Here is a 14363-nt window from a genome sequence, read left to right as displayed (position 1 = left end):
TCTGTATCAACAGACAGTACACTTTCATTTATTAGATTTTCCATTGACATAGATACAGTTTATTGGGACACATATATCCTGTTATTACAGAAGCCCCTCATTCATTCAAGACATTGACCATGTGACTATTCCAGTCTGAGTTTTGTACTAAAATGGATTCTATCACAAAGCTGTTTTGTTAAAAAAAGAAAGAAAAAAAAGACATTGCATACATTCTTCGGAAGAAGCTCCATTAGTTTACTCTGTTACACTCAAATAAACACAATCTGTGGTGCAAATGTTGGTGCTGCTACAGTATGTCAGTGAACGTTGATACAGGTTTAATCCATAGTTCAGTGCAGTGTTTTATTTATTATTCACAGCAGACACAAGTCAGTTTACTATTCATGAGCTGGACAGTTCCTTTGCAGAAGACGTCAGTTTCTTGCAGTCAGAACCACTGACATCACTAAACTGCCCAAGGCCACCACCAGAGCACCAAGCAGGAACTTCCATGAAATTCCCTGAAACACCAAGTGACGCAATGTCAAAAAACACTCATGTTTTTTTCCTACTTGTGAACTGAATTCAACTGAAACATTTCACTCAGGGAAAGTTCTCAGTGGCTTACAGGTGGCTTCTTGTTAGGAGTCAGAAATGGGGCAATATTGTCTCCAAGGAGCTGGGCAGGTTTGGCTTGCCACTTCTGGGTGTTTTTGCCTCCTGATTGCCTTTTCACTAGCTTTGACAGCTCAACATGGATGGCCTGGGAAGGGAAAGAGACAGACTGTAGTCACTTACCTTTAACCTCAATGTGAAACAAAATTCACATATTTCAGGTGTGTACTCATAAAGGACAATCTTATACAATTTAGTATTTTAGCAGTGAACTATGCTAGGTGGATTGTCATTGAGAATGAGGTTGTAGTATAGGAGTTGACCAGTAGATGGTAGCATAGATCATATTAAATGCAACAATCTCAGTCCAAGTCATAGTTGGACTTGATCAGCTTGAATTAGATCCCCTAATGTTGACATTCTTGACACTCACATTTTGTTTATCTTTCTAACATAAAATGTAATTGTCAACCAATATTATACAACAAATATATGGCAGTTTCTTGTTAAGCCCTCACCAAAGTTGTCTTTTTAAAAACATATTTTTATTATTTAATTTTCCTTGTTTCAGGTCAACATCACAAACAAATTGTATATATGTAGATATAAGGTAACATAAAACAGTGACAGTAAACAAAAACACACACAAAAAAACAAGATTTAAACATTCACTTTCAGTTCTCTGCTCTCTTAAAATCTTCCATTACCCTTAACAATCTTTCTTTTCATTCAACCTGGAGTCAGCTTTCATTACATGCCTTTATTCATTTGACTGGTGTGTGTGGCGGTAGTATATCAAAGAGTTCAGTTGCATCAACAGAAGACCCGTAGACTCACAGCCTTTTTTATAATAACACTTCTCAGGGTATCTGCGAGATTAGGGTGAAGAGATAGTTAAAGGGGTCACTATATATTTAGGGTCTCCTTCCTTGTTCCTAAATATAGCACACATTTTCTCCTGTGGCAGCACTTTAAAGATCTCACAGTACCACTGTTTTATTGTGGATGGCATGTCTTTCATCCAGTTAAGGAGAATGCATTTGTGGGCCATAAAGAGTTAAGAAGATTGAGCTGTGCTAAGGTAAGGTAAGTGAGGACCTGTTTCTGACGACACCCAGTACAAATAGCCATGAGTCCATTCTTATAGGACATCTGAACATGCCATCCAGCTCCATTTCTACATTTTCCCAGAAATCTTCCCATGTGGACATGGGTGTCATTTCCCTGCCTACACTTACAGCAGGTATCAGAGAATTCTGCATTCATTTTTATTACATATAATGGGAGTCCTATGAACCCTTTGCATATTGGTATATTGCATCTCTTGCACCTTGTTGCAGGTGAACAGTCGGCTTGCCTTGAGCATAGCCTTTGTACAGTTTTGGATTTCTGAGCCTTTTCCCAGCTCCGTTTCTCATACCTTAGTCAGGGTACTTGAGCTACTTGCAACATTTGTGTGTATAGCAGCTAAATGAGGTCTCTGGGGGTAAAGATTGTTTTATCCACCATCAAGGCAAGGGTGTAATTACCAAGGCAGCAGATATTTGAGTTTTGTCTAGACAACAGTGTCTCACCACCACCAGTGCACACTTCAGGTCAAGCCAAATAGGGCGATGGCCACAGAAAAGCACATTCAGAGCATGGTTTAAAAACAAAAAACAAACACACAACACTCAGAATTATACCGACAAGGGCAAACATTTCTATATACAAAAAAGTAACACTGAGTTTTTTTGGGGGGGCATAATGATATTATTAACTAACTGTAGGCCCTCATTGCAACTTTAATTCTAATGGAGGACTTAAAGGTGTTAAATGAATGAGAATGTTGATTTGCTTTATTAGTGTGACATCAGTGTTTCCGGACATCTTTGTGGCTGAGTAGAGAATGTTGCAGACAGCAATAGGAGCAAGACATAACAGGTCTTCACTGTGGCTATAGAACTAACACTACACAATGATCTTTGCAAAGTGTCTGGGCTCTACTACCTTTGGTTGACTTTTCTTTGCTAAACGATATTGTGCCCATGAGCAAAATCTGAGGTGAGTTTTCAGTCTGCAGTTTTTTCTGGTAATGGAAAAACATTTAATTCCACATGTTCTAGTCTAAACCAATACAGAGGCAAAATCCACCATAATTGTTTTTGAAGCACACACCCATTATACATTTTGGTGGAATTTTCCATGACTGGGTCTTCATATTCTCAGATTCTTAGCTCTTGTCAAGTAAACATGCTGTGTAACAAAGTAGAGTGACAACTGGGAATGTAGTTTCCAATTCAAGTTCACTACTTTAAGTGCTGTAAAATACAACACAAACCGATGCCCAACAGCTTCTTTTTTGGCATTACTTTGACTTTGGCAGTATTGGGCTATAGTACATACTATAGCCCAACAACGCTGTTAACTAAGGGTGAACTGTGAGTCACACACTACTCCAGACATGATTTAAGAACTTGTTGAGTATTGTACTGTATCATTTTATTTCCATCACATCTCTTGCCTAGTGTCAGCTGTCTTTTTGATTGGGAAATAATTTCAGGGACCTGTAGTGGACATGGATCCTTGATCTGTTTGTGGGGGGTTGGATTTCACTAGCAGGCTAGGGAGAGGTGGAGGTGGTGAGAACCTAGAGATGTGCTCATTTAGATAGTCTTTCTATCTCACCTTGGTGGACGGCTCCAGTTTCAGAGCCTTCTTCAGTATCTCCATGGCCTCCCCGTATTCGCTCTTGTCTGACAGAAGCTGCAAACAGATTGCAATATCTCTGAACAGCTAAATCAACATCATCCTTCAGTAGTATACTGTACATGTTTCAGTTGTACATGTTGATTTGCAGTAAATCTTTACACTCATCTAAAATATCTGAATAGGGTTATGTAACAGAATTATTCATGCACCCAGGCACTGTAGACTAATGACAGTGGATTGAAGGTGAGGTAATGTGATGTTAGTGTGTCCCTCACCTTTCCTGTTCTGAAGAGGGCTTTGACATTTTGTGGGTCCAGGGACAAAACATCCCGGCTGGTGTGTAGTGCATCGTCGTACTGCTCCAGTTTCAGCTGAGCCGCTGCCAGGTTGTTGAGACACTTCACCCGGTAGTCCTGCACCTCCTCCCCCTCCTCCAGCACAGCACTTCCACCATCTAGGGGAAACAGGCCACACAGCCTCTCACACCTGGGCTATTGTTATGTATATGTATTGGGAGCCCCAGTCTTTCTAGGTTTCAGGGAGAATTATATACTTACAAAGGAATTGAACGGAGGAGAGACTGGGTATTTGATGTACTAAGGACATCTGTATGTTTGTTTGCCACAGTTATAAAAATCCACTGTTAAAGGCCTAGTGCAGTCAAAAACGTGATGGTCCTGTATTTTATATACACTGAGTATACCAAACATTAGAAACACCTTAGTATTGAGTTGCAAGGCCCCCCCCTTGCCCTCAGAACAGCCTCAATTCGTCGGGCATGAACTCTACAAGGTATCAAATAATATGTTATTGGTCACATACACATATTTAGCAGATATTATTGTGGGTGTAGTGAAATGCTTGAGAAAGCATACCACAGGGATCAAATCAAATCAAATTTCATTTATCACATGCGACGAATACAACAGGTGTCACCTTACGTGAAATGCATACTTACAAGCCCTTAACCAACAATGCAGTTTTAAGAAAAATGAAGTGAGTGAAGGAAAAATATTTACCAGATAAACTAAAGTAAAAAATAAAACAGCTACAATAAAATAACAATAACAAGGCTACAGTTTTAGTCAGAAGTTTACATACACTTAGGTTGGAGTCATTTAAACTCATTTTTCAACCATTCCACATATTTCTTGTTAACAAACTGTAGTTTGGCAAGTTGGTTAGACAGATTATTTCAAAAATAATTCACTGTATCACAATTCCAGTGGGTCAGAAGTTAACACACTAAGTTGACTGTGCCTTTAAACAGCTTGGAAAATTCCAGCTTCTGATAGGCTAATTTACTTAATTTGAGTCAATTGGAGGTGTACCTGTGGATGTATTTCAAGGCCTACCTTCAAACTCAGTGCCTCTTTGCTTGACATCATGAGAAAATCAAAATAAATCAGCCAAGACCTCAAAAAAACAATGTAGACCTCCACAAGTCTGGTTCGTCCTTGGTAGCAATTTCCAAATGCCTGAAGGTACCGCGTTCATCTGTACAAACAATAGTACGCAAGTATAAACACCATGGGACCACGCAGCCGTCATACCGCTCAGGAAGGAGACACATTCTGTCTCCTAGAGATGAACGTACTTTGGTGCGAAGTGCAAATCAATCCCAGAACAACCGCAAAGGATCCTGTGAAGATGCTGGAGGACACAGGTACAAAAGTATCTTCATAGTAAAACGAGTCTCATGTCGACACAACCTGAAAGTCCGCTCAGCAAGGAAGAAACCACTGCTCAAAAACCGCCATGAAAACGCCACACTACGGTTTGCAACTGCACATGGGGACAAAGATTGTACTTTTTGGAGAAATGTCCTCTGGTCTGATGAAATAAAAATAGAACTGTTTGGCCATAATGACCATTGTTATGTTTGGAGGGAAAAGGGGACGCTTGCAAACCAAAGAACACCATCCCAACCGTGAAGCACGGGGGTGGCAGCATCACGTTGTGGTGGTGCTTTGCTGCAGGAGGGACTGGTGCACTTCACAAAATAGATGGCATCATGAGGAAAGAAAATTATGTGGATATATTGAAGCAACATCTCAAGACATCAGTCTTGGTCGCAAATGGGTCTTCCAAATGGACAATGACCCCAAGCATACTTCCAAAGTTGTGCCAAAATGGCTTAAGGACAACAAAGTAAAGGTATTGGAGTGGCTATCACAAGACCGGACCTCAATTCTATAGAAAATTTGTGGGCAGAACTGAAAACGCGTGTGCAAGCAAGAAGGCCTACAAACCTGACTCAGTTAAACCAGCTCTGTCATGTGGAATGGGCAAACATTCACCCAACTTCTTGTGGGAAGCTTGTGGAAGGCTACATGAAACATTTGACCCAAGTTAAACAATTTGAAGGCAATGCTACCAAATACTAATTGAGAGTATGTAAACTTCTGACCCACAGGGAATACGATGAAAGAAATAAAAGCTGAAATAAATCATTCTCTCTACTATTATTCCGACATTTCACATTCTTAAAATAAAGTGGTGATCCTAACTGTCCTAAGACAGGGAATTTTTACTAGTATTACATTTCAGGAATTGTGAAAAACCGAGTTTTTAAATGTATTTGGCTAAGGTATATGTAAACTTCCGACTTCAACTGTATATACAGGGGGTAATTGAGGTAATATGTCCATGTAGGTAGGGGTAAAGTGACTATGCATAGATAATAAACAGCGAGTAGCAGCAGTGTAAAAAAAAAAGGGGAGGTGTAATGCAAATAGCCATTTGCTTAGCTGTTCAGCAGTCTTATGGCTTGGGGGTAGAGGCTGTTCAGAAGCCTTTTAGACCTAGATTTGGTGCTCCAGTACCGCCTGCCATGAAGTAGCAGAGAGAACAGTCTATGAGTTGGGTGGCTGGAGTCTTTGGCAATTTTCAGGGCCTTCCTCTGACACCGCCTGGTATAGAGGTCCTGGATGGCAGGAAGCTTGGCCCCAGTGATGTACTGGGCTGTACGCACTACCCTCTGTAGCGCCTTGCGGTCAGAGGCCGAGCAATTGCCATACCAGGCAATGATGCAACCAACATGCTCTCAATGGTGCAGCTGTAGAATATTTTGAGGATCTGAGGACCCATGCTAAATCTTTTCAGTCTCCTGGGGGAGAATAGGTGTTGTCGTGCACTCTTCACAACTGTCTTGGTGTTTTTGCACCATTATATTTTGTTGGTGATGTGGACACCAAGGAACATGAAGTGGGCAGATGTGTTGTTGTCTACCCTTTTCACCTGGGGCGGCCCATCAGGAAGTCCAGGATCCAGTTGCAGAGGGAGGTGTTTAGTCCCAGGGTGCATAGCTTAGTGCTGAGCTTTAAAGTCTCTATAGTGTTGAACGCTGAGCTATAGTCAATGAACAACATTCTCACGTAGGTGTTCCTTTTGTCCAGGTGGGAAAGGGCAGTGTTTGAGTGCAATAGAGATTGCGTCATCTGTGGATCTGTTGGGGCGGTATGCAAATTGCTGGCCCATGTTGACTCTAATACCTCCCACAGTTGTGTCAAGTTGGCTGGATGTCGTTTGGGTGGTATACCATTCTTGATAGACACAGGAAACTATTGAGTGTGAAAAACCCAGCAGCGTTGCAGTTCTTGACACAAACCGGTGCACTTGACACCTACTACCATACCCCGTTCAAAGGCAATTCAATCTTTTGTCTTGCCCAATCACCCTCCGAATGGCACACATATACACGATCTCAATTGTCTCAATGTTTAAAAATCCTTATTTAACCTGTCTCCTCCCTTTCATCTACATTGATTTGAAGTGGATTTAACAAGTGACATCAATAAGGGATCATAGCTTTCACCTGGATTCACCTGGTCAGTCAATGTCATGTTCTTAAACCTTTTGTGGTGTTCATGTTTTTGTTATTCACCCAATGTTCGCGGGTCTGATGGACCCACAAAATTATAAGGGTTTTTAAAACAATACAGCCATAACAATTAATGTAAAAATACTTCAAACGTAGATGTTGACATATCAATTACAAGCAATATAGACAGCATACATGGTTAATATTTGCCATTTACCTCTGCTAGATCACATTTATCAATAAAAGCGCTATTAGTTTGTTTTCATAAAATGTGATTTTTGAAAACAAAATTAAATTATAATCAAGACATGGGTGGAATAAATCATGTTTATCTTGAACAAATATAAATGAAACAAGGTTTTCATCACTATTGATGTTTATTGCTTTGAAGTGAACAAATTGCAAGGACAAATTTAAAGACAGTATTTTATGGAAATTATTAAAAAACATTTTAAGGCCGGTCTACACACCACATGAGGGACAGAGGTTTACTGTGTGTGTGTTCCAAATGTATTTCTTGCACTTGATGCATGTGTACTGTGTCTTCCTGTCCTTCTTGGGTCCACACACATTGCAGCGCTTCTTCTTGTTGCTACCAGCTGCAATCTAGAATGATGAAAACACTTAGTTCAGGAATTGTACTAACATTTCACTCACTCACTCACTCACATATATAGTTATAGCAGGCCAAGGTAGGAGAGTTGGACACACACAGGGAAGAACATCACTCACCCTTCCGGTATTGGAGTTGTTGGTTCTGTGGGTCGGGCGGATGGGGCACTAGCATCCTCCTGAATCCTCCTCACGATGGCTGCAGAAGCTGGGATCCTTGGGATATGTTGCCTCCTCTGGATTTGAGGTCTTACCAATGCCTTGCCCAGATCCTCGAGAAAGAACTGTCTCCTCTGGAGCTTCCCTCTTTTCCAATCTGGGTTCAACGCCATCTAGATGACAAATGTGTTGTACGCTGAGATGTCCAATATGTTGGAGAATATCACAAGTGGCCAGTGTAGGGTTCTTATTTGACATATGTAGCCAGTCACCAGCTTGTCTAAATTGTCCACACCTCCTTTTGTGGCATTGTAATCCATCATGATTTCTATTTTTTTATGGTCCTGGCCACAGATTCTCCCATCCCTATGCAGCATACTCATGAGTACCACATTTTCTCCTTTCTTTGGCACATAGGACACTAGGTATGTGTGTAGGCAGTGAACACAAACTCTGAGGAATTCATATACCTGTTCCGTGTATTCAACAGCTGAGTTGGGAGCTACAGTATAGCTTGTTTTTTAGTACTGTTCTTACCATAGTCAGCTTCCTCTTGAGGAGCTCCTGTCCCAGTTTGTGCAAAGTAAAAAAGTTATTGCATGTGATGTTGTGGACACAGAGTCCCTGTGTCACATCCAGGACAACCTGCATCCCTTGGTTCTTCTCAGGGGCTCCTCCATCTGGCTTCCCCATATACACTTGCAAGTTCCACACATATGATGAAGTAGCATCACAGGCAGCCCAGATCTTGATTCCATTTTATATGGTATGTACTGCCTGAAGGGGCAGCGGCCTCTAAATGACAAGCTGCTCATCAATAATAATGTTGGGCCCAGGGTTGTAAAACTTGTCCCATACTGACCTGATTGCAGCTAGCTTGTCTCTCTGTGGAGAATCCTGGAAATTATGTGGAAGTTCTGTTGCACGGAAAAGTTATCTGCAAGTTCCTGCATCCCACAGGGATTCTGTGGATTTCCCATTGGATCTGAAAACACCAGCAAGGATAAGAACCCCAAAGTATGGATGTAAATGAGTTTGGTCCATCTCCTTCCATCTCTCTCCAAAAACATGCCTTCCCTCCAAATTAGTCCAGTCCAGAATGATTTTCTGGATGGTGTCTGGGTTGAACAGTTCAAAAGAAGACTTTATGTCCTGCACATCTGTAACCGCCATCCGTGTCAGCCCTAGTTGCATCCTTGTCATATTGGCAGCCATGCGGGGTGGCTCATTCCTTGGGCAATTTCACCATTCAATTTTCACCGTTTGACCTCAGCCAGCCACCTTTCAATTTCACAATTTTTTTGTAATTTAAAAAACATTTTTTTACCCCAATTACGTGGTATCCAATTGTTTTTTAGTAGCTACTATCTTGTCTCATCGCTACAACTCCCGTACGCTCTCGGGAGATGAAGGTTGAAAGTCATGCGTCCTCCAATACACAACCCAACCAAGCCGCACTTCTTCTTAACACAGCGCACATCCAACCCGGAAGCCAGCCGCACCAATGTGTTGGATGAAACACCGTGCACCTGGCAACCTTGGTTAGCGCGCACTGCGCCTGGCACGCCACAGGAGTCGCTGGTGCGCGATGAGACAAGGACATCCCTACCGGCCAAGCCCTCCCTAACCCGGACGACGCTAGGCCAATTGTGCGTCGCCCCACGGACCTCCCGGTCGCGGCCGTTACGACAGAGCCTGGGCGCGAACCCAGAGTCTCTGGTGGCACAGCTGGCGCTGCAGTACAGCGCCCTTAACCACTGTGCCACCCAGGAGGCCCACAATTTTTTGACATTCATATTTTCTCCTCCTGCAGGCTGCTGTTGAGCTAGTTGCTGACGGGCTGGTCCTGAGGCTGGCTGATGTTCAATATCCTCCTCTTCTTCCAACTCACTGTCAGACTCCGAATTGACAGAGACATGATCCACATATTCAGAAAATTCTTCATCTTCCAAAGTGGAAGACATTCCTTCCACACTAGCTTCCCTCTCTGCAAAAATTATTTCTAAGGCCCTCTGAGCAGTGATTATTTCTGCCTTACTGATTGATTGTGGTAAGGAGCCACACATGCAAAGCTATTTATTTGTTGGGTCCCTCCCCCAATTTGCACCTGGCTGGAGTAGAGTGAAGGAAAATACAGCATTTTTTTTGTTACAACGTATCAAAATAATGTATTGTAATAACATTGTGCAGGTTCCCGCAAGACATTGTGTAGTTTCACACACTACAAAGGATAAAGAGTGCAAGAAAAGCGGGAGACAGGCAGACAGGCAGGGAGACAGACCGGTTATTGGTGCTATGTTGAATCAGTAGGCCCAGGGAGGAGGAAGACCGAAGGTACATAGCAAACCTTGTTGTTTAATTTGTACTTGTTTTCACCTACACACACAATTTTCCACACTTGTATTACCCTCAGGCTCAGTGGACTCGAACAGCACATATGTAATATAAATCTGTAGGGTGGTGCACAAATGTGTTTTCATTGAGGCCAATGACTCTCAGGTTTAATAAATTATTCATTGTATAATTTTTCTTTCAGTAAAAATTTGAAAATGGGTCCCACAGACCCGGACACCACACAGGGGTTAGTGTTTTGTGTACTCAGTGTATATGGCTACACTATGAGTTTGGAATAATACTGTGGAAATGATGACAATGCTCTTTTAGTTTATGGGAGAGTGGGGTAAGTTGAACAACCCATTGTTTCTAGGAAATTATACACACAATTAATTAATAATACAAAAATAATAATAATTGGACCTAATATTTAGGAAGAGGTTATCATTTCTTGGAGTCTGAGAAACCTTATTGAAAAAGTGGCAAATAACATTTTGACCAAGTCAAATTCATTTGTTGTGTTATGAGATTTAAGAGATTTGTGTTTCATGATGCTTGTATCTAAACCAAAGTAGATATTTTTAAGATTGTTCTATAAATGATTTGGGTTCTCTAAACCTAGCATGAAAGTGCATTCTTGTAGCTGTGTGGGCTAATATAATCAAAAAATTTGGCTTGGTGTTGGCCACTTATCTCTGCCTTGGAAAAATGTCTGTTTTCTTGTCAAACCATATCGCATTTTGGAGCATAGGCTATACCACCCGTTTTCAAATCCATATGCTCATTTTTTATGCCTTTGACATTTGATTATTATTTTTTACTTTTTATTTAACATTTATTTAACTAGGTAAGTCAATAAAGAACAAATTCTTCTGTACAATGACGGCCTACCATTAGTTTAAGATATTTAAGGGATTGTTGTTAGCAGAGCTATGTTAGGATCTAGATTAGGGGGATGGAGCAGCTATTCAAGGATTTACAGGATATTCTAGAGACAGACAAGGTTGATTCATCTCGCTTAGATTCCAGGAGTGTGGTTATGCCATTGTATATTCACGTGTGAATGGTGACTAGAGACCTAAAACAGTGTTTTGATGCTAGTGTTATTTATATGTTGTATTTATTTATCTGACAGAAACCATCCCAGCATGTGATACTTTGCTTTACAAAAACACAATGCCTTATGCCAATACATCGTAGTGCAATGACTATCTGTGGTAATCCCAAGAGAAACGTGTATATATCTGTTGGGATATGCAGTGATAATTCTAATGCAGATATTCAATGATGGAGTTATATGCCATCCTATTGAATTTCGGAATATTCTTTAGCGTTATCGCATCCGGCAAATTCACAGTCTTGTTGCATCGAATATATTCATTGCTTATTAAATGCTGAGGAAAATGTAACCATTGGCCCATCATCATTGATACATTTAGAGGCAGCCCATGCTCTTCTCCTCACTGACTCATTTCTGTCAAATGTCTCTCTTGGGTCCACCCTGCCTTTCCAGCAATTAAAATGATTAAGGACCTTGAATTAACATGAAAGTTTATTAGGTTTGATTACCATAAGAATTAACAATAACATTTCTCCTGACAGTCACCTCTGGTGGATGTGCCTCCGCATTACGATAGTATGATTAGTGCTGAGATGGACTAGCAGTAAGCCATGAGGAGACTATCATGCAATTGGGTGCTGGAAATGTGGAAGCTGTATTTTTCTGAAGTGTGCTAGTTATAAAAAATCTGTTTACTGCTGTGCGTGTGTGAGCGTGTGTATGTAGCAGGATGCACGTGATGAAGGTAGGGATTACCTTTAGTGTGTGTAGTAAGGACATCCAGAGCCATCCAGTAGGCCCTGGTAGCCATGCTGTACTCCTCCCTCTGGAAATGGAAGTTCCCCCGCTCTCGTTTCTGGTTGCCGATGCGTATACGGTCAGACATGGGGAGAATCAGGGGGTCGGGCTTCTCTCTGATGTTCAGGAGTTGTAGCTGGTAGAGTAAGGGGGCCCAGGCTGGAATATCAGGCTCCCTGACAAAAAAACAAATACACACACACATAAACAAACCTTCAATCACACTCAGACTGGAGCAATGTGGAGAGCCTCAGACAATGGGCATTGTCTAAATATCTTTGATTGTCACACATCCTTGTGTGTAAATATGCTGGGTCAGTGCATGTAATAGCTCGTATGTTGACGTGCAAACATCACAAAACATTTGTTCTGAAGTCATTCTCCACGTGCCTTCATTTGCTAATATCACAACTAAGTTTTACGTTGTTTTGGTTACATCTTAATTGATTGGACTGCATATTGACCGGTGACTTCACCTGCAATATATATTAGTAGACACCCAATTTCTGCTATCTGGTCAATAGGGAACTGGTACTGTTAAAATGTGATATATTCCTGTCTTGTTGAAAAGTTAATGGTCATGCGCACATCCTTAAACAACTAAGGTGTTTGGCTAATAAAGGATACTTGAAAAAGAAGAGAGAGGTGAATATGCTCCAGTTTGTCACCTTTAATGGACAACGTTTTGATCCTTCATGGATCTTCGTCAGGTCATATTGGATCGAAGTGTTGTCCAGTAAAGGTGGTCAATTTGGGAGCATATTCAGTGTGCGGGCCTCTCTTCTTTTTCATATTCCTGTCCATTCACACTCGTTTTGACAGCTGTTCTCTCCCAGGGCAGTGTTGCTACAGTGAATTAAAGTCTAATATGTAAGTCAGCATGAGTACTTGGGTTTGTGAACTTGTGAGGGTATTCCAATCCCTCAAAACAGGCAAGAAATGTAATCTGGTCCACCTGTGAGTTACACATGTGAGTTACTGATTGCTTCAGCTTACTCAAGATTCACTCAGAAGGAACGTTAATTTGGTTCTCCAGCTGATCATATGGTCCCTTTGACCTCATAGCACACAATAGAGTATAATCATTAACTGGGTAACGGCTCTGATTCCGATGTGTCCACACATGCATGACATGGGCTCTCTTAATTTGGTGATGTTTACCAGAGGGAGCAGTAGGTTGAACTTAGTGGAACTTATTTTGATGGAAAGCTCCACAATTCCCATACCATATGTGAACATCTAGAAGGTACAGTACATTGCACAGCCCTTGCTTAATTATAGGACAAGTGGTAAACCCCCTCTCATTATTGTCCAGCATTCCATCTAAATACATAATTATCAGGTGCCATTCTGATTCATTAGCTTCCTAAGTATATCAAGGTCATACTGTATGCCAAAATAAATGAATATAACTCACTTCACTTTAAAAAAACAGAAATAAAAAAAGTAGGGGATCATATTTTAAAATGCAGTTCTAAAAAGTATTGGTCTGAAACTAAGCCTGATACTGATAAGTCCAGTTGTCATTGTTGCAAGGGGATAGCACTGTGGTGTGTCAGATCATGAATTATTCAAACAGGTTGTGTCAATTACACAATGTATGTCTGTCTAACAGAATTAGTATAGCTCCAGTCACTGTGTGGCTGTATCAAGAGGTGGAATCGGGTTACCTTTTCACCTCTCCACCCAAGGGACAACATCCTGTGTTATGTGATGCAGGAGCATGTAGCAGATGAGCTACAGTATGGCCTTGGAAACATGAGATAGATCCCTTTGCTTGGGACTGGAGGAAGTAGGGGCTTTGGATGAGTAGACAAAAAAAGAACTAGCTGTCACGTTCTGACCTTAGTTCCTGTATTATGTCTTTGTGTTAGTTTGGTCAGGGCGTGAGTTGGGGTGGGTAGTCTATGTTCTTTTGTCTATGTTGTATTTCTGTGTTTGGCCTGGTATGGTTCTCAATCAGAGGCAGTTGTTGATCGTTGTCTCTGATTGAGAATCATACTTAGGCAGCCTGTTTTCCCCATTTTGGTTGTGGGTGATTGTTTTCTGTTTGTGCGTATTCCTTACAGAACTGTTTCGTTTTCGTTCTCGCTCTTTATTATTTTTGTCATTACAGTGTTCAGTTTATTTTGTTTATTAAGATGAACACTTAACACGCTGCACCTTGGTCCTCTTCTCCTTCACCAGACGAAAACCGTTACACTAGCTTTGTGTAGATTTCAGACTCTACCATTAGTGATGCTGACCCTTTTCAATGTGACTAGCTCGTAGATGGTGGAGGCTCCTCAG

At 41.2% G+C, this 14363-nt stretch overlaps 1 protein-coding gene across 1 annotated transcript in view; it reads right to left on the bottom strand.

The window, feature by feature from the left end:
• LOC115134222 (peptidyl-prolyl cis-trans isomerase FKBP8-like) overlaps window positions 1-14363 on the bottom strand; it is a 48532-nt gene continuing 34169 nt past the window's right edge. Inside the window, exons 4-8 of the mRNA XM_029667974.2 lie at window positions 12033-12250; window positions 3564-3742; window positions 3265-3342; window positions 611-745; window positions 1-503 (exon numbers count right to left, since the gene is read on the bottom strand). Coding sequence (XP_029523834.1) covers window positions 417-503; window positions 611-745; window positions 3265-3342; window positions 3564-3742; window positions 12033-12250 — 697 coding nt within the window. The 3' untranslated portion in view covers window positions 1-416. The remainder of the gene's footprint in view (window positions 504-610; window positions 746-3264; window positions 3343-3563; window positions 3743-12032; window positions 12251-14363) is intronic.

The sequence above is a fragment of the Oncorhynchus nerka genome, linkage group LG9a, assembly GCF_034236695.1.
Source record: "Oncorhynchus nerka isolate Pitt River linkage group LG9a, Oner_Uvic_2.0, whole genome shotgun sequence".
Taxonomy (NCBI): Eukaryota; Metazoa; Chordata; class Actinopteri; order Salmoniformes; family Salmonidae; genus Oncorhynchus; species Oncorhynchus nerka.
Note: the sequence above shows the minus strand (reverse complement) of the source record. Positions and strands in the feature narration are given on the sequence as shown.